The sequence below is a fragment of the Malaclemys terrapin genome, chromosome 3, assembly GCF_027887155.1.
Source record: "Malaclemys terrapin pileata isolate rMalTer1 chromosome 3, rMalTer1.hap1, whole genome shotgun sequence".
Lineage (NCBI taxonomy): Eukaryota > Metazoa > Chordata > Testudines > Emydidae > Malaclemys > Malaclemys terrapin.
Window position 1 is genome coordinate 25,587,922 of NC_071507.1, and position 21,556 is coordinate 25,609,477.

The 21,556-nt window shown below is 47.6% G+C and overlaps 1 protein-coding gene across 9 annotated transcripts in view; it reads left to right on the top strand.

Annotated features, from left to right (window-relative positions):
* The window catches only part of CCDC88A (coiled-coil domain containing 88A), a 364,297-nt gene that overhangs the window by 110,921 nt on the left and 231,820 nt on the right, over positions 1-21,556 (top strand). For all 9 annotated transcript variants that reach the window (XM_054023155.1, XM_054023156.1, XM_054023161.1 and 6 more), the window contains one exon: positions 3,854-3,912. In XM_054023155.1, coding sequence (XP_053879130.1) covers positions 3,854-3,912 — 59 coding nt within the window. The remainder of the gene's footprint in view (positions 1-3,853; positions 3,913-21,556) is intronic.

The window sequence follows — 21,556 nt, forward strand, 5'->3', positions numbered from 1 at the left end:
CCTTACTGGGACTGGTTGGATTCCTTTCTTCCCTGAACAGACCTAGGACAACCTTCATTCAGAAGCCTTCATTTGTACAGCACAAGCCTTTCAAAACTTAATGGTACTCAGTTTGTAGGAGGGAGTTTGGCACTATCAAGCATCCTTGCTGATATAAATGCAGTGGGGCTGCAGAGTGTTTCCTGAAGGAAGAGCTGGGATCCCAGCTCAAAAGAAATCCAGCTATTCAATTTATACTGAATAAGAGTTCACACTGCCTGGGGGATGGCAAGGGAGTGGAGGCAGAGGGCATAGACCAGCACTGCCTGCTCCAAGCCCCAGAATCCAGGTTCAGACACAATCCCCAGAGAATGGGAGCTCTCTTTTCCCATCCCATGTAAAGACAGTGGAATCGGTCAGGGTCACTAGCTCCTGGCTTGTAAGGGGTGAGTATCTGATTCTAGGAACCCCACCGCTGTAGTAGTCTCACACAAAGCAACAACTGCTACATTAGATGGGGTGGGATCTGATTTACTACAGAGAAGTCTTTCCTGGGTGCTGGCTGGTGAGTCTTGCCCACATGCTCAGGGTTTAACTGATCACCATATTTGGGGTCAGAAAGGAATTTTCCTCCAGGGCAGATTGGCAGAGGCCCTGGAGGTTTTTCGTCTTCCTCTGCAGCGTGGGGCACGGGTCACTTGCTGGAGGATTCTCTGCACCTTGAGGTCTTTAAACCATGATTTGAGGACTTCAGTAGCTCAGGCATAGGTTAGGGGTTTATTACAGAAGTGGGTGGGTGAGATTCTGTGGCCTGCGTTGTGCAGGAGGTCAGACTAGATGATCATAATGGTCCCTTCTGACCTTAGAGTCTATGAGTCTATGAGTCATCGCAGCCCACATGCGTTGTTTTGGCCACTCCATGTTTCCTGGACGATTGGCTCCTTGTTGTGCCGTCATGCACCCATCTCCTCTCCACTATCCAGACCCTCCGTGCTCTCTTTGCCGGCCTGGGCATCTGTATCAGCAAGGTCAAGTCAGTTCTCGTCCCCACCCGTATGCTCATGTTTATCAGGGCATGTCTGTATTTTCTTGTGGGCCGAGCCTTCCTCCCGACAGACCGTTTTGCTACCCTCACCTTTTTCATAGCGCAACTACTCTCAAACAGCATATGCGTATCTGCCAGTGCCTTTCCCTCCTGGGCCTGCATCGCCATAACACCTGCATGTGCGCTGCCTACAACTGTGGCTCCGGTCGATCTGCAGGCTGCAGTTGGACCACTTGGGCAATCTGGTCTTGCTTTCCACCCCCGTTCCTCCATCCTGGCTTCCCTCACATGGTGGACCAACCCATCCGAAGTCTTGGCCAGCACTCTGTTCGCTCCTCCCACTGCCCACACCACACTTACCATGGATGCCTCCCTCGCTGGGTGAGACATCATTTGGAGGGCCATATGGCACAGGGCCACTGGATTCTGCAAGAGGTGTGGATGTACATCAACATGCTGGAATTGTGGGCTGCCCGCCTTTCCTGTTGGGTGTTCCTTCCCCTCATCAGATCCCGGTACATTCAGCTGCTGTCTGACAACAAGACAGCAGTTGTGTATATTAACAAGCAGGGAAGTGCCTGGTCCTCCTCCCTCTGTGCAGAGGCCATACTCCTCTAGAACTGGTGCCTCAGGCATGGGTTCACCCTCCACGCCATGCATCTCCTAGGCACTAGCAACTCTCTGGTGGACACACTCAGCAGGTCCTTCTGTGCGAATCACTTGTGGGAGCTCCATGACCTCACACTTCGCTCAGTCTCTTGCCAGTGGGGCATGCTGCACTGGGACGTCTTTGTGACTGCTGCAAACCACAAACTTCTCCTCTTCTGCTCCAGAGGAACCCTTGGGCTGGGCTCACGGGGTGATGCCCTTCTCCTGCCCTGAACCACCAAATTAGGCTATGCCTTCCCGCCCATTCTCCTGCTCCCGCAAGGTGTGGCAGGACCGCATGATGGTCATTCTGATAGCCCCCTCCTGGCCTCGCCAGTATTGTTTCACTGATCTCTTCCACCTTTCTGCTCGCACCCCGATCTGCCTTCCCCTCCTCCTGGATCTCTTCACACAGGTGTAAGGTTGCCTGTGGCACTTCAACCCAAAGCTGCTCCTTCTTATGGCTTGGTATTTGGATGGGGTTCGTGTGTAGGCAGAGCATGTTCCATACCCATGCACAACATCCTCACACACAGCAGACAGCAGTCTACCAGAGCCTGCTACCAAGCAAAATGGCGACATTTCACCGCCTGGGTGCACCGCCACCACTACCTTCTGGACTACGTCTCCATTCCCATCCTCCTGGAGTACCTTCTCCACCTTAAGATGTTGGGCCATGCCCCCTCTGCTGTCTGTGTCCACCTGGTGGTGCTGAGTGCCTCTGTCCTCCCCCATGGACAGCTCCTTGGTCTTCACTCACCCAACCACCACCATCTTCCTGCATGGCATACTCAATGCCTTCCCGTCGGTGTGGAATTCTACCCACTTTTTGGACCTGAATCTCATCCTCTCTGCCCTCACTAAGCTGCCCTTTGAACCTCTCGCAACTTGCTCTCTTGCCCACCTCTCTATGAAGGTGATCTTCTTAGTGGCCATCACCTTGGCAAGATAGGTTAGCAAGCTGGAGGCCATGATGGCCGACCCACCCTTTACTGTCTTCCAAAAGACAAAGTCTCCCTGTGCCTGCACCCCAAATTTCTCCGCAAGGTGGCCTCTCCGTTCTACTTCAACCAGTGCATCCACCTTCCGATCTTCTACCCCAAACCACACATCTCCCCGAGAGTGAAAACGCTGCATTCTCTCAATGTCCGTCAGGCACTGGCCTTTTATCTCCAGCGAACCCACATCTTCTGTGTCCGCCCAGGCTCTTCCTCACCATCACAGAACACTGCTGGGGCCATGCCCTCTCCTCCCAGTACCCTCTCTCACGTTCCTCTGCCTCCAGGAGTCAATGGCCCACTCCACGCGGGTGCGTTCTGCCACGTCTGCCTTCCTCGTGGACATGCCATGGCAGGACATTTGTAAAGCGGACACATGGGCCTCTGTCCATGCTTTTACCACTCGCTATGCCATCACTGCGGCAGCGGTGATGGATGCAGCAGTCGGCTGTGGCATCCTACAGACTAACTTCTTGTGAGTCCTTCCATCCATCTCCATGCTGAACACTGTTCGCTACTCACCCATGTCTGGAATCCATATAGGGACCATCACTTGAAGAAGAGGAGGTTACTTATTGTAATTGAAGGTTCTTCAAGATGTGTGGTCTGTCCCTATTTGGATTCCAATACCCGCCTTCCATCCCCTCTTCTGCGGGCTCCATTGCATGCTGGTAAAAGGGACCTGTAATGGTGTTGACCCGCACAGCCTCTTAAAGCCTCGGACACACTACGTGGCCGATGCACGTGCGGATCAACGGACACTACTACAAACAGTTCTGGCACGTGGTATGCTTTCGCAGACATGTCTGGAATCCAAATAGGGACCACAGATCTCAAAGGACCTCACATCTCAAAGGACCTCCAGTTACAGTAAGTAACCTCCTCTTATTTTTTAAACTACTTGTGAGTAATAAAGTGTGTGTGTGTGTGTGTGTGTGTGTGCTGAAAGTTACTTTTTTAAAAGACAAAGGAACAAGGAGCTGAAAGCTTTGACATACATTACATTCACATACATAATAATATTTGTTATTATTCTGAACTAAGCCAAAATGTTCAATTGTATAAAAATAACGGTGATAAATAAAATGTGCAATTCAGTAAAAGAGCTTTTCATAAAGAAAGATCAGATTTGAAATCATATCTGAACAGTTACTTGCACCCACAATAATTTATTTTATTTTAGAGCCAGGAACTGAAGAAATTAAAAAACTACTTTTACTCTTACTTGGCTGCGCAGTTCAGGTAAGTTTTTAAATATGTTTCTTTACATGCTATTTTATTATATTACACATTTTTAATGGTTGTTTCCTGATGCAAACATATCCTCTCCCCTCAATTTGTTTTTTAATACAGCATTAACTCAAACCAGGAAATTCCAACTGTTTTAAGGTTGCTTTAACAATATTAAGGTGGTGACATTGCAAATTCTGTATATTTTATGGTATAAATAAATAACAAAGTATCTTTGTCTTAATGTATTATGGTTTACATTTAGTAAGACAAATTGGAATGCTTAATATGACACACAAACAGCATGAATGAGTTAATATTGTTGGAGCAACCTTAATTTTTAGCATTTCTCGTTGTTTTATTAATGTTAATTTGTTTTATTTAGTTTTCTTGGTGTTCTAAAGTAAAAAGTGCATTATATTTCCCCATTTCATAAAATCGGTTTAAGAGGGTGGTTCAAACTACCAAAGAATAATTTTACTTTAGAAGAAAAAGCGTTGTAAAGTATTCTTTTAAAAGAAAAAAGAACAGGAGTACTTGCCCACGAAAGCTTATGCTCTAATAAATTTGTTAGTCTCTAAGGTGCCACAAGTACTCCTGTTCTTTTTGCGGATACACACTAACACGGCTGCTACTCTGAAACCTTTTAAAAGAAAATATTTGCATCTAGGCTTCCTATTTGTGTGCTTGATTTTAGTTCAGTTCAAACTAAATAACTGAACTCCCTTATGCATTCCCTATAATCAAAATTTTAATGCAAATCATAGAAAGTGTGTATCTCTAACAATCTTAGGGCCAAATTATGAACCCTTTAATCCTATTGATAAATATTTACTTACACAAGTAATCCCATTAGAACATAAGAACGACCATACTGGGTCAGATCAAAGGTCCATCTGCTTCAGTGGGAATGAACAGAACAGCTAATCATCATTCCCAGCTTCTGGCAAATCGAGACTAGGGACATGATCCCTTCCCATCCTGGCTAATAACCACTGATAGACCTATTCTCCATGAATTTGTCTAATTGACTTCAATGGGAGTACTTACATGAGTAATTGCTCAGCAATAGGAATAAGGCATTCAGAGTGGTGGCCTTAAATAAATAATAGAAATGAAACTGACCTTTAATGTGCACATTAGAATTACAGGTAAGGTCTGGGTTTACCCAACTGGTGTGGATATGACAGGACATTGACTGGCAAAGTATAAAATAATGAGCAAAATAAGATGTAGGTGAAATTCTGTTGTACATTTAAGATATAATAGTAATGGAATAACACATTTTCATAGGATAACAGTCACTTGATGTTTGTTTTGATCACTATGAAATAAGGCCCAGCTTTTCACCCTGGCTCTAACTAGGCCTCTATTTTGGCATTGTAAACCACAAATCAGGATTGGGGCCTTAAAATTGTCAATTATCTTTGATGCATGTGCTAAATTGTGCTCATACAGTAACTCCTTGCTTAACGTTGTAGTTATGTTCCTGAAAAATGCTACTTTAAGTGAAACAATGTTAAGCGAATCCAATTTCCCCATAAGAATTAATGTAAATGGAGGGTTAGGTTCCAGGGACAATTTTTTCGCCAGACAAAAGACTATTTTTTTTTATATATAGATACACATACACACACACAGTATAAGTTTTAAACAAACAATTTAATACTGTACACAGCAATGATGATTGTGAAGCTTGGTTGAGGTGGTGAAGTCAGGGTGGGATATTTCCCAGGGAATGCCTTACTGCTAAATGATGAACTAGCACTTGGCTGAGCCCTCAAGGGTTAACACATTGTTGTTAATGTAGCCTCACACTCTATAAGGCAGCAGGAATGGAGGGAAGGGAGACAACATGGCAGAGAGAGACAGAGACACAGTGTGTGTGTGTGTGTGTGTGTGTGTGTGTGTGTGTGTGTGAGAGAGAGCGAGAGAGAGAGAGACGCGCATTGCCCCTTTAAGTACGCTGACCCTATTCTAACTACACTGCCTTTCTAAGTAGATCAGAAATTTGAGACAGCAGCTGCTGCCAGCAAGCTCCCTCCATTCTGAGCCCGTCCTGTCCCCTTCCCCCCCATCCCCGTGGAGATGGGGGAGCAGGAGTGGGGCAAGGGGACATCCTGACATTATCCCTCCTCCCCCCGCCCCCAGCAAGCAGGAGTCTCCCTGGAGCAGCTCCAAGGCAGAGGACAGGAGCAGCACTTGGCAGTGGGGGGAGGGACAGCTGAACTACCCGGCAATTGATAGCCTGCTGGGCAGCTGCCGCACAGGGAACTTAGGGGAGCCAGGGAGCTGATATGGGGGGGGGGCGCTGCTGGTCCATTCTGGTTCCAAGCCCCCACCAGCTAGCTCCAACGGGCTGCTCTTTCTGCAAGCAGTGGACAAAGCAGGCGGCTGCCAAACAGCGTTATAAGGGAACATTGCACAACTTTAAACAAGCATGTTCTCTAATTGATCAGCAACATAACAATGAAACGACATTAACCGGGATGAATTTAAGTGAGGAGTTACTGTAATTATTTGTACCTGCATAAATAAAGGCTAGGGTTTGAAAGTCTGACATGAACTGTAAAGGTAAAGCTGAACTAAATTAATATCATTTAATTATCTGGTACAAATATCGTAGTATCAAGGTGAATCTGAGATAGTCATTTTCAGTTTAGGAGACATGAATCATATGATGATGATCTGTAATACATTTTTATTAGGGATATCAAGCGATTAAAAAAATGAATTGTGATTAATGGTGCAATTGATCATACTGTGAAACAGTAATAGAATACCATTTATTTAAATATTTTTGAATGTTTTCTACATTTTCAAATATATTGATTTCAATTGCAACACAGAATACAAAATGGACAGTGCTCACTTTATATTTATTTTTTATTACAAATATTTGAACTTTAAAAAAACAAAAGAAATAGTACTTTTCAATTTCCCCTTTACAACTACTGTAATGCAATCTCTTTATCATGAAAGTTGAACTTACAAATGTAGAATTATGTACAAAAAACCTGCATTCAAAAATAAAAAAATATAAATCTTTAAAGCCTACAAGTCTACTCAGTCCTACTTCTTGTTCAGCCAATCACTCAGAGAAACAAGTTTGTTTACATTTGCAGGCGATAATGCCATCCGCTTCTTGTTTATAGTGTCACCTGAAAGTGAGAACAGTCGTTCTCATGGCACTGTTGTAGCCAGCATTGCAAGATATTTACATGCCAGATACTAAAGATTCATATGTCCCTTCATGCTTCAACCACCATTCCAGAGGACATATGTCTATGTTGATGACAGGTTCTGCTCGATAATGATTCAAAACAGTGCAGACCAATGCATGTTCATTTTCATCATCTGAGTCAGATGCCACCAGCAGAAGATTGATTTTCTTTTTTGGTGGTTCGGGTTCTGTAATTTCTGCATTGGATTGTTGCTCTTTTAAAACTTCTGAAAGCATGCAGCACACCTCATCCCTCTCAGATTTTGGAAGGCACATCAGATTCTTAAACCTTGAGTCGACAGCTGTATCTATCCTTAGAAATCTCATGTTGGTATCTTCTTTGCAATTTGTTATATCTGCAGTGAAAGTGTTCTTAAAATGAACAACATAGAATCATAGAAGATTAGGGTTGGAAGAGACCTAAGGAGGTCATCTAGTCCAACCCCCTGCTCAAAGCAGGACCAACCCCAACTAAATCATCCCAGCCAGGGTTTTGTCAACCTGGGCCTTAAAAACCTCTCCCTAGGTAACCCATTCCAGTGCTTCACCACCCTCCTATTGAAATAGTTTTTCCTAATATCCAACCTAGACCTCCCCCATTGCAACTTGAGACCATTGCTCCTTGTTCTGTCATCTGCCACCACTGAGAACAGCTTAGCTTCATCCTCTTTGGAACCCCCTTCAAATAGTTGAAGGCTACTATCAAATCCCCCCTCATTCTTCTCTTTTGCAGACTAAATAAGCCCATTTCTCTTAGCCTCTTCTCATAAGTCATGTGCCCCAGTCCCCTAATCATTTTCGTTGCTTTCCGCTGGACTCTCTCCAATTTATAAACATCCTTTCTGTAGTGTGAGGCCCCAAAACTGGATGCAATACTCCAGATGTGGCCTCACCAGTGCCGAATAGAGGGCAATAATCACTTCCCTCAATCTGCTGGCAATGCTCCTACTAAAGCAGCCCAATATGCCGTTAGCCTTCTTGGCAACAAGGGCACACTGTTGACTCATATCCCACTTCTTGTCCACTATAATCCCCAGATCCTTTTCTGCAGACACAACATGTGTTGAGTCATCATCCAAGACTGCTATAACATGAAATATATGGCAGAATTCAAGTAAAACAGAGCAGGAGGCATACAATTCCCCCCACCCCCAGGAATTCAGTCATAAATGTAATTAACAAATGATTTTTTTTAAAGAGCATCATCAGAATGGAAGCATGTCCTCCGGCATGGTGGCTGAAGCATGAAGGGGCATACAAATGTTTAGCATATCTGGCACGTAAATACCTTGCAATGCTTGCTACAAAAGTGCCATGCTAACCCCTGTTCTCACTTTCAGGTGAGATTGTAAATAAGAAGCGGGAAGCATTATCTCCCATAAATGTAAAGAAACTTGTTTGTCTTAACGGTTGGCTGAACAAGAAGTAGGACCGAGTGGACTTGTAGGCTCTAAAGTTTTACACTGTGTTGTTTTTGAGTGCAGTTATGTAACAAAAACCTTCTACATTTGTAAGGTGTACGTTCATGATAAAGAGATTGCAGTACAGTACTTGTTTGAGGTGAATTGAAAAATACCATGTTAGAGGGCTTATTCCTTCACCCTCCCACTTCCCTGGTCCTTCTCGAGTGAACAGAGAGCAACAATACCCTAAGTCCGAAGGTGTAAACAATTTGATGTTTATTGGGGTGAACTTGCAGCAAGCTTAAATCCAAGTTCCTTTTTCCTTATTTTCGAATCCCAACGTACTTCCTATTTGCCCCTAATTTATATAGTAATATTCTCAGCTATACCTTAACCAATCATTTTACTGAAATTTACCTAACCAATCCTAACATATTGTAACATGATTAGCTAACCAATTATATCCCACCACCTTACTTAGTTTACACCCAGCAAAATGAATTATACAGCAGACAGAAACAATCACAGAACCAGACAGAGACCATGCAAATAAACAATAGCAAAGTGGGAACTATAATGACAAAACAATACAGAAGTGAGGATTTCACAACTACAGCTATAAAGACATAAGGGTTTCCCAACTATGTCTATTGATAAGTGAGTTCTTACCAAACAGAAAACTATCGAACTAAATTTCCTTTTACACCTTCTAGGCTCTTCCCTTTATCTGGAGGTGATAGATCAGATCAGCTTTCTAACAGCCCCAGATTGCCTCATTTCAGTATGGCTGGTTTGAAATGTGTGAGGATGTGACCCTATGATTTCCAGCTTATGGCAGCTCCCACTACTTAGGCAAAGGCCTTAGTTTAAGAACAGGGCCTCAGACTGTCACAGTGAGAGAAGGCCCTTACACAGGCAGACAGTGATTTTGATTCTTTCTTTTATACCTCTATAACTAACTAAATGATAAACATATACCTAAATTCTTAAAATATAGGCCTTAACAGACAGTTAATTATCTGTATTACTGATCATCATCATATGATCCAGGTCTCCTAATCTGAAAATGACTATCTCAGATTCACCTTGATACTACGATATTTGTACCAGATAATTAACTGTCTGTCTATATCCTAACACTCCACCATCCCCCCCCTCCCTTTTTTTTCCTTTTGGGATCTTCCTGCCCAGGTATCCCTGGAAAAGCATAGGACATATGGCGATACACTTCCTGCTAGGGCCAGGCATCAAGGTGGAAGGTGTGGATATTCCATCTGTCCTACTGCCCCTTCTGTAGTACCGTGCCCTTCACCTTCTCTCATTCAGGCATACCACATATCATAGAATATTAGGGTTGAAAGAGACCTCAGGAGGTCATCTAGTCCAATCCCCTGCTCACAGCAGGACCAACACCAACTAAATCATCCCAGCCAAGGCTTTGTCAAGCCGGGACTTAAAAACCTCGAAGGATGGAGATTCCACCATCTCCTTAGGTAACCCATTCCAGTGCTTCACCACCCTCCTAGTGAAATAGTGTTTCTTCTTCGAGTGCTTGTTCATGTTGATTCCAATCAGGTGTGTGCACGCGCACGTGTACGTTGGCCGGAAGATGTTTCCCTTAGCAGCTTCCATCGGGTTGGCCTGGGTGCCCCCTGGAGTCGTGCCCTCATGGCACCTAATATATATAGCCCTGCCAACCTGCCACCCCTTCAGTTCCTTTTTACCGTCAGTGACGGTGGCTGGAACTTGCTCTTGCTCAGCAAGTTTCTTCTCTATTCCGTTGTATATAGTTAGTATGTTATTCGTAGTGTTTGAGTTAATAGTTTAGTATAATGTTGTTGGGGGTTCCCCCCCGAGTCTGGCACGAGCGCCGTGGCATGTTGTGGTCCCCAAGCTTCAAGAACTGCATGGCCTGCGCCAAGTGCATTCCAAAAAGTGACCTGCACTCGTCATGTCTTCGATGCCTGGGGGAGACCCCTCAGAAAGATCATTGTAAGATCTGCCGCGAGTTCTGCCCGAGAACACTTAAAGAAAGGAAACAGCGGCTGAAGGTGATCTTCATGGAGACAGCCTTACGCCCCTACTGCGACCCAGGCTCAAGTGACCCGACCCCTACGTCGGTGTCCTCAACACAGAGTGCCTTGGCGCTGTTGGTGAGTTCGGCACCGAGGGAGGACTCCTCCAGGGATGCTCGGCACTGCCACGGCTTCTCATGGGGCCCGTCTGACAGTAGGCACTGCTCCCACTCGCTGGTGCCTCAAAAGAAGAAAAAGCCGGACGACTGTTCTCCTCCGGCTAAGCCTCGAGATGTGCGACCCCAGGCGGGCCACTCCTCGGCATCTCCTTCCGGGGCCGTGTCGACTTCTGCCCAAGTGCAGCAGTTGAGTCGGGCCCCACCTCAATCACCGGTGTCTACGCAGCAGCTGCAGCTCCCGTCCACGCTGGAAGCGTACCAGGCTGCTCGAGACGACCTCCACCTGACGGCATCATTCTCACCTGCCAGGGAAGAACCCTCAGTGCCGACGGAGCCACATCCTCTGGTGCACTCTAAAGGGAAGCTGGCTATGATGTGGAGGTGCTCCCCTTCTCCTTGTCCATTGGTGCTTAACCGCTCCGACAGAGAGCTTTCCCTCTCCCCGAGCTCTTGACATTCAAGACATCAAGGATCGGCCCCTCCGTGATCTTCAGTGTCTGAGACCTCGGAGTCATTGCCCGACTCCTGTCGCTCAAGTAGGAGCAGAAGCCGTAGAGCAAGGTCGGGCAGAGACAGAAGGGAACATTAGGCGTGGCCTTCGCAGTGGCAGAATCCGCCTCAGTGGCCCTTCTGGACCCCCTGGGCTTATCACCAGGGTCAGGGAGGAACCCAGGGCCCACGCTCAGCGGTATCTTCAGTGGCCTCCACCACTTTCGTACCACTTTCCGCTGTGCATCTGCTCCTGGTGCCTACGGTCCCGACATCTTTGCCTCCGGCCCCGTCGTCGACTCTGGCACCTTGCTCAGCTCCAATTTCGGCACCGGCCTTCACGGCGTCAATGCACCTGTCTCCCATGCCTACATCGTTGTTGATGTCGACCTCGATGCAGGCACCTATGGCCCTGGTACTGATGTTGGCATTGGGCCCCTCGACCCTGGCAGCTCATGTGAGCGTGCCGACGCAGCTTCCTCCGGTGAGACTGATGCCGATGTTGACGCCTGCTACGATGCCTATGGCCCCGGCACTGTCATCGGCACCACTTCCGCCAATGCTGTCCTGGGAGTTACGTGACCCTTCTGGAGCAGACGGTAGGGAGCTTCCATTATCAACACGATTCCTCCTCCTCATCACTGGACGAAACGTTGGCAGGGACGGCCATAGCTCCTGCATTTGAGGATAACAGAGTCCTACAGTAGTTGCTCTGTAGGACTGCCCAAGGTCTGGGCATCAAGGCCGAGGAGGTGGTAGAGGACACAGATCCCATGGTGGACATCCTAGCACCCTTGGGACCTTCACGGGTAGCGTTGGCCTTCATAAAGACGGTTGTGGACGCAACTAAGACCCTGTGGCAGATGCCAGCATCCCTGCCACCCACTGCCAAATGTAATGAGCGGTGCTATTTCGTGCCCTCCAGAGGCTTTGAACATCTGTACTCCTACCCGCCTCCGGATTCGCTAGCAGTTGATGCGGCTAACCAGTGGGAGAGACAGGGTTTCCAGGGTCCTTCTCCAAAGAATAGGGATGCTAAATGCCTAGATCTCGTGGGTAGAAAGGTCTACTCCACTGGTGGTTTGCAATTCCATATTGCTAACCAAAAGGCCATTGTGAGCAGGTACTCTTATAACACCTGTGCAGCAATGGCGAAGTTCATGGAGCTCGTCCCTTCGGACTCTCGGTCAGAGTTCACCGCCTTGGTGGAAGAAGGGAAATTGGTCTCCTGGGCTTCATTGCAGGCAGCTTTAGACGCTGCAGACGCTGTCACAAGAGTGATGGTGACAGGGGTGGCTATGCAGCGGTGGGCCTGGTTGCAAGTCTCAGGGTTGCCCTACGAGGTCCAAAAAACAATTCAGGACCTCCCGTTTGAAGGTGAGACTCTGTTTTCAGAGAAGACGGACAAACGGGTCCACAGCTTAAAAGATTCCCGAGCTACCCTCAGATCCTTGGGCTTACATACCTCCACCACACAGCAGAGATACTTCCGCCCACAACCTCCTCAAAGGTTCCAGCAGCAGAACTGCCAGGACAATTCTCGGAGGAGGAACCGGAGCAGCAGGAGAAGGCAACACCCCTTCGCTAATCAAGCCCAGCCCAAACCACCCTCTGGCCCTAAACTGGCCTTTTGAATGTGCAGTCGAGGACAGCGCATAAGATCAGATCAGATCTCTAGTCATCGGTCCAAATTGCCACTTCTTGTAAGCTTCTTTTTTGAGTTTAAGCTCACAGAAGATTTCACTGTTAAGCCAAGCTGGTCGCCTGCCATATTTGCTATTCTTTCTGCACTTCGGGATGGTTTGTTCCTGCGCCCTCAATAAGGCTTCTTTAAAATACAGCCAACTCTCCTGGACTCCTTACCCCCTCAGATTAGCCTCCCAGAGGATCCTGCCCATCAGTTCCCTAAGGGAGTCAAAGTCTGCTTTTCTGAAGTTCAAGGTCCGTATTTTGCTACTCTCCTTTCTTCCTTTTGTCAGGATCCTGAACTCAACCATCCCATGGTCACTGCTGCCTAGGTTGCCACCCACTTCTATTTCCCCTACCAATTCTTCCCTGTTTGTAATCAGCAGGTCAAGAAGAGCACGGCTCCTAGTCAGTTCCTCCAGCATTTGTACCAGGAAGTTGTCCCTAACACTCTCCAAAAACTTGCTGGATTGTCTGTGCATTTCTGTATTGCTCCCCCAGCAGATGTCAGGTTGATTGAAGTTCCCCATTAGAACCAGGGCCTGTGATCTGGAAACTTCGGTTAGTTGTCCGAAGAAAGCCTCGTCTACCTCATCCTTCTGATCTGGTGGTCTATAGCACACGCCCACCACAACGTCACCCTTGTTGCTGTTGCCTCTACATTTAACCCAAAGACTCTTAACAGGCTTTTCTTCAGTTTCAAACTGGAGCTCTGAGCCATCGTATCGCACTCTTACATACAATGCAATCCTCCACCTTTCCTCCCATACTTGTCCTTCCTGAACAATTCCTTGATTGTGCCAGGACTTCCAATTCTTCCTGCTTGTTTCCCAGGCTTCTTGCATTTGTGTACATGCATCTAAGATAACTAGCCGATTGCCCTACTTTCTCAATATGAATCAGGAGGCTTCCCGTCTTGTACTCTCCTCCTTGTGTTTCCTCCCAGTATCCCACTCCCCCACTTACTTCTGGGCTTAGGTCACTATTCCAATTAGTGTTCCAGACTTCCCATTATAGTGGGCTCAAGAAGGTTGGGTCTGGGTTGTCTAGTACACTGGGGGGAAGGGGAGGGCTTACTACATTACTTATGGGTTATAATTAGTGGCTGTTCTCTAGGGTGTTGTGCCCCCCTTGATCGTTTCTGTATGCAACGTAACACAAATACAGTTAACAATACGCCAGCTGTTATGATAATCCATAGCAACACCGAGAGTCCTGACTACTGCATTATGGTCCAATATCCCGGCCACCACAAAAAACGCTGCTTCACCTCCTTTGATAGGGTTAAAATTTTGTCAGCACCATCCTGGTGTGTGTGTTGTAAGTGTGTCCAACTGTTGGCACTTGCAGCAAGTTGCTTTTGTAATCTTTGTATACTCTTGCCCATATTGTGTGTCCATTGAATATCCACAGTGAAATTTGGTATTGTCCAAACCAATTCAACTACTTGGTACGGCATGCGGTAGTAGATGCTGGTTCGATTGTTTACAACGATTAAGTCCACTGATCCATTGGTGCACCATAGTCCAGGTGGCAGTATATAAAAGTTCATAATTTGGTCATATACGGGAAGGATTTTGCCTCCTAGTGTTATATTGCAGGATTGCATATATTCCCAACAGAATACATTGTACCCCATATACATTACTCCTAAATGCCCCCCCTTTGCAATAGGCCATTGATCCTGCTCTTCCATAGGGTTCAAGGGGACCACCTTATTTGCATTTACTTCTCACGGTATCATAGTAACAATTACACAAGAACTCTCCCCATAGGTCTGGGATGTTATTTTCCAGATAGAAGGGTATGTTTTTGCAATTGTGGATAAATATGGGCTAGCCTCCCAATTTAATACTGAGGGCCATTGTTCTGACCAAACATCTTTCATAATATCCATTAACATTATTAACTGAGCATTTTGAATACCTACACACACTTCTCCCCATGTTAATCTTCTGAAGCCATAATGTCACCAGGTCCCCTGCCCAATGAGTTAACCGCAAGTTTACTGCTGCCCTCCACCCTGTGGCAACTGCTGATAGTTCCTGTGCCATTAATTCATTAATTTGTTGTTGAAATTTCACATTTTGGATTACTAATTGTTTGGTTACCCACTCGTCCCCCAGATTCCATGTACCCAGCATAGTATTCCCTGCTGCCCACAATCCCTTTTTCCAATGACGATTCCAGGTATGTCCCCTCACCCACCAATTGAATTGTTGTTTCAATCCTTTTATGTACATACTACGATTAGAATGAATTTGGTCCACCCACCATTCCTTGGGGTGTACCACCCATGTAATAGAGTTACACGTTAAAAGTGCTGGCTGCATCCACTCCCACAATGGCTCCCATACATTTGCTCATCGGGGAATATTCTCGGCTCCAGGCTGTGGCCACTTTAAATTTGGATTCTTCAACTTGCCATCCATATCACTTGTAGGGTTACATTCTGTAAAATGGTTAACTCATCATACACCCAGTGTCCAAAGGGATTTTACACCCAGTGTAATATGTACATAACAATCACACCTTTGGGGATTATCTTCCATGGAAGTACCATTGTGGTTACATATGGTAACATCACACCCTAAATGTGGCACCCTATTTTTCCAAGAGGGTTCATTTGCTCCAGGAAACCAGAGGGTTATATTCTTTGGATCCTCTGTAACAAACCACATAGCTGCGTAACTCTGTTTTCCAATATCGTTAATTGTGGCAGCACCTAGGGAGTACCATGCAATATTTCCTGATAAATTTGATATTCTCCACCAGGTTGGGATTCCCCCATCTACTCCATAAACCATATACTGACACTCCAAAAATTCCTCTTGGAGTATTAGTGGTACATCTTTCTATGGTGAGATTCTCATAGTCTTCATTAGCTGTATTACCACAGGCTGCATGTGTTGCCTCCTTTTGACACTTCACATTGTGGGATCTGAATAGAATTTGTAAATGTGATAATTGTGATTAGCACTAGTAATTGTTCCATCCAGGGCCTGGGAATTTTCATCCTTTTCTCCTTTTTGAATTACCCTGTAATACACACACAGCAAAATTTACACATCCTCTTTCTCAGTCCCGTTTGTACCTTTTTATTTGTGTGCAGTGAACCCGCTCCTGTCCTTCATTCTCTGTACCCAATAATAGCAGACTGGGCCCTAATTGGTCAAGAACAAGATAGGGGCCCTTCTGTTTAGGAGCTGGGAATGGATGGTGTTGACCTGAAATTTTGTACATCACTAGATCTCCCGCCATGGGTAGATCACGCTCCCTGGGCAGGTCATACCATGCTTTGACTCTTGCTGCTCCTTGCTTGTCTCACCAGGCCACCACCAGCTGTACCCGTTTTACATGTTTGATTAGAGTTAAAATCCATTCTTGTGTTAAGCCGTGTATAGTGACTTCCCCAGGTACTTCCCATGAGAGCCTCATATGGAGAAAATCCTGTGCCCTTTGATTCTCAGGCCCTTATTCTCATTAAGACAAAGGGCAGTAACTGTGGCCAGGTTTTCCTCCCATTTCCACTCCCTTTCTTAGCTCACTTTTAATGGTGCGGTTCATGTGTTCCACCTTCCCCGCAGCCTGTGAGTGATAAGCAATATGGAAAATGATTCCAGTGAGGGCTGAGAGCTTCCCTAACAGATCTGACCAGAAAGCAGCTCCTTGGTCTGAGTCAATCACCTTTGGGACCCCCCAGCGAGTGAATACCTTGTTTACCAGTATTTCAGCAGTTATCCGGGCAGTTTGATACTTTGTGGGGAAAGCTTCCACCCACCTGCTGAAAGCATCCACTACCATCAACATGAATCAGTTTTTTCTGTGAACTGGTGGTAGGGGTCCTGTGTATTCAATTTGTAGTCTTTCCCTATGTCCAAAACAGTGAAAATTCAGAATTGGGGTCCAATATGGGCTAGCATTTCAGGGTACGCTACCACTACTGAGGCTGGTGAATTGGCCAGAGCATTTAGAGCCCTGTAATTCACAGTAAGGCGCCACGTACTGTTTGGCTTTCTCACTGGCCACACAGCAGCATTACAAGGGGATGCAACCGCTCTAATCAATCCCCTCTGTTCCAATTCCCCAGTAGTTGCCCCCACCTGTGCCAGTGCCTCCCGAGGAATAGGATATTGTTTCTGTGCGGGAGGGTCCCCTCCTTCTAGCAGTACTTTCATGCTGCCCCTACCACAATCCAGGTTATCCTTAGCCCACACAGGAATGTGTTCCCCACCCTGCCGAGGGTGGTGGGAGGGCATGTGCCGCTTTAATGGTCATAGTGACTATCCCCATAGGAATGGTATAGCCCTGACTGTCCTGCGTCTGCCCCAATAAACACACCCAATTGGCTAAGTCCAGTACAAATGTAAATCTCCTGCCCACAACAGATTAAACATATAATTACAACCCCACAGAATCTCCCCTCCCCCCAGATTCCTTTGATCTGTCCCCACCTCAGGGTTAACTGTGTCTCCCCTCCCGTTGCTCCTACAATTGTCTCAGTTCCTTCTGAGGCCCTCCCTTGCCCCCATGTGGTTAAGCTGACGGCTGCCCGGTGTCTATTAAAAAATCCCTCGTGGGACTCCCTTCGATTGCCCCCTGGAGCGTGGGGCGACCAGATGCATCCCGTCCTAAACTGAAAACATGGATAGGACACCTCCCAGGGTGCCCTTAAGTTGCAGCACCCACCTCTGTCCCTCCCGCTGGTTTGCAGGGGGGCCAGGGATCCTGGCACTGAACACATTCCTGTCTCTAAGCAAAATTGTGTGCCTGACGTTTCAGGCAGTCCCAGTCCCCTGGTGTCATCTGGTAAGATCCTGGGTAGTCAGTTTAGCTTGCAGTGTCTGGATCTGTTGCTCTATAGCTGCCGACTCGTTCCTGACTACCTCCCGAAAGCTACAACCTCTCCCTCTACATCCTCCCCTCTGGGCTGACCCACCCCTTTCCACCTTGTACTGATCCCCCTGCAGTAATAACATGGATTGGCTCTTCCCCCGATGCATCTGCCTCCACACTGCTGCATGTCCCAGAAACTGGGGTAGCTGATAGGGAGCAAGTTCAGGATGCTGGAATCTTAAATGCCCCATGAACTGCGGATTGCTCAGCTCCAACCATTTCTCCAGTGTGACAGACCCAGACCAGTGGGGTACAGGAGTCTGGTAGAGGGCAAATATACTGGTCACTGGATGAGTAGTTTTCTGTTCTCTGAGTGACCAGAGCAGGGGCTGCACTAGAGTAATCAGGAACCTGCTAGAACCAGTTAAGGCAGGCAGGCTAATTAGGACACCTGGAACCAATTAAGAAGAAGCTGCTAGAATCAATTAAGGCAGGCTAATCAGGGCACCTGGGTTTTAAAAGAAGCTCACTTCAGTTTGTGGTGCGAGTGTGAGGAGCTGGGAGCAAGAGGTGCAAGGAGCTGAGAGTGAGAGGGGGAGGGTGTGCTGCTGGAGGACTGAGGAGCACAAGCGTTATCAGACACCAGGAGGAAGGTCCTGTAGTGAGAATAAGGAAGGTGTTTGGAGGAGGCCAGGGGAAGTAGCCCAGGGAGTTGTAGCTGTCATGCAATTGTTACAGGAGGCACTATTGACAGCTTCAGTCCACAGGGCTCTGGGCTGGAACCTGGAGTAGAAAATCCACCAATAAGGGCAGGACCCACCAAGATAGAGGAGGAACTTTGTCACACTGGTGTCAGGGGTGGGATCTTGGGGTGCACAGCGCGGCGGAGGAAGGAGGGTGATTTAAAAAAACAAAAAATAACAAAACAAAAAAAAAGGAGAGTGTTTATTTTTTTTCACCACAATGGATGACGTAGTGCGGGCACTGATACAAGCTATGGTGGCCCAGCAGGAGGCTACCCGTGTCCAGGCAGCTGCCCAACAGGAGGCAGTGCGGCTGCAGCAAGAGACTAATCGCCTGCTGATGGACCAGGCTGCTCAAGACCGAACTATGTTGCGGGAACTGGTAAACCAGGTAAAGTCGCTTACAGAGCTGAATTGCGGCCATGATGGGACGCGGATCATACGGGCCAGCCATTGGCTGCAGAAAATGACACGGGAGGATGATGTAGAGGCATACCTTCTGGCCTTTGAGAGGACAGCCCTACGGGAGGCCTGGCCTCGAGATCAGTGGTCTGGCATCCTTGCCCCATTCCTGTGTGGGGAGGCCCAGAAGGCCTACCATGAACTGCTTGAAGAGGCTGCGGCAGACTACCCGCAGCTGAAAGCAGAGATCCTGGCCAGATCTGGGGTAACGACAGCAGTGCGGGCCCAGCAGTATCACGGTTGGAGGTACCAGGAAGACAAAACCCCGCGGTCCCAATTGTATGACCTCATCCATCTCGCATGAAAGTGGTTGTAAACGGAGTTCCGGAGTCCGGAAGAGATACTAGCGGTTCTGGTCATCGACCGATACATGAGGGGACTACCACCAGACCTTCGTTCCTGGGTAAGCCAGTACAAACCCTCCACCTATGATGAGGTTGTCGCCCTGGTAGAGAGGTGAAGGACAGCTAGGGAGCTGACCCGACCAGTTAAGGAAGAGGCACCCCGGGTTAAACTAGCAGCACCAAGTCCTAAAGTTCGGGTGACTGGGCCACCAGGAGGGCCCAGGTGGAAAAAGAGAGAGGCTGAAGGCCCATCAGAGGCCACAAAGACACAGAGCACTGAGGGAGAAGAGGATCATGATGTTAGACTGTCCAAACCAAGAGACCAGGGAAAGCCTATGGCTCCATACAGATGTTATGCTTGCGGGGAGTGGGGACACATAGCTGCACAGTGTCCCAATGCTGAAGAGCCTATGCAGTATAACCTGGGGAACTGGGCAGATCCATGCTCCATAATCCACCTTGTGGGGGGGTCTCACTAACCCCACATATGTATACCAGACCAGTGAAACTAAATGGGGTAGGGACCACGGCACTGGTTGATTCGGGGAGTGCTATCAAGCTTATCTCAGGGAAGCTCGTGAAGCGTAGTCAGGTGCTGCAGGCGATAACATGTGTCCATGGGACAGTTAGTTACTACCCCACCATCCCATTAAAAATCGAGATCCAAGGGAACACTACTGAGGTAGCAGCAGGTGTAGTCCCTAAACTCCCATACCCGGTGCTCATAGGGAGGGACTTCCCAGGGTTTGGAAACTTACTCCCAGTAGGGGGATTGGAGAAAGATGGGGACCCTAAAATTGTGAGGCATCCACAGCAGACTGTCAACCCCCAATCTTCTCTGAAATATCCCCAGATTTGTTCTCCACTCCCAGACAGGGTAGAAAGACAAAAAGGGAAAGAAGGGCAGCTAAAGCCTTGGGAACCCGAATACTGACCCAAAGCCAGAGAGTCGCTCTTGTAGGTAGGCCGACCCGCGCAGCTGAAAAGGAGGCCCCGCAGGAGGGAGAAGCACCTGAGTCTGACCCCCACCCTAAAGCTTCTGAACCAGTAGAGGTAACAGAGACTGAGCCCCTAGATCTTGGGCAGATTAACCCCGGGAGAGGAAATTTTGGACGGGACCAGGCAGAAGACCCAAGGTATGACAACATTAGGAAGGAGGTGACTGAAATAGATGGGGTCCCCATGGAAGGGAAAACCCAGGGACCAGGACCCTATTTCATAATGAAGAAGGGTCTCTTATACCGGGTTGCACCAGTACAGGGGCACAAGGTACAGCAGATCCTAGTACCTCAAAAACATCAGAACGCTGTATTAAGTCTTGCTCATAGTCACCTTTTTGGGGGGCATTTGGGGGTAGAGAAGACCCTGGCACGAGTCCTACGACTGTTCTTCTGGCCCAGAATACATGAAGAAGTGCAGAGGTACTTTGCCTCCTGCCCGGAGTGTCAGCTGCACAGTCCCCGTCCCCCTTGAGGGCACCTTTAGTACCCCTTCCCATCATAGAGGTCCCCTTCAAGCGAATAGCCATGGACCTAGTGGGACCCTGGAGAAGACAGCTCGGGGCCACCAATATATACTTGTTGTTTTGGACTATGCTACTCGGTACCCAGAAGCCGTCCCCCTGCGGAACACGGCCTCTAAAACTATAGCCAAAGAGCTGGTGGGGATCTTTGCCCGAATGGGGCTACCGAAGGAGATATTAACCGACCAAGGAACCCCATTTATGTCGAAGCTAATGAAGGACCTCCGTACGCTGCTCCATATACATACCCTGAGAACTTCGGTCTACCATCCGCAGACTGACGGGTTGGTAGAAAGGTTTAACCGAACCTTCAAGGCTATGATAAGGAAGGTGGTAAGTTGTGACGGGAAGGATTGGGACACCCTGCTACCCTACCTTACGTTCGCTATCCGGGAGGTACCACAGGCCTCAACTGGGTTTTCCCCCTTCGAGTTATTTTACGGGTGTCACCCCCGTGGCATACTAGATATCGCCAAAGAAATCTGGGAAGAGGAACCCAATGAGGGGAGAAATATAATAGAGCATGTTATGCAGATGTGAGACCAGATAGCCTGGGTTACCCCTATTGTACGGGAATATTTGGAGAAGGCACAGGAGGCCCAGCGAACCCATTACAATTGCCAGGCAAAAGTGCGACAGTTCCAACCAGAGGATCGGGTTATGGTGTTGGTACCCACGGCAGAAAGCAAGCTTCTGGCCCAATGGCAGGGGCCCTATGAGGTGGTTGAACCTGTGAGGGAAGTAACCTACAAGG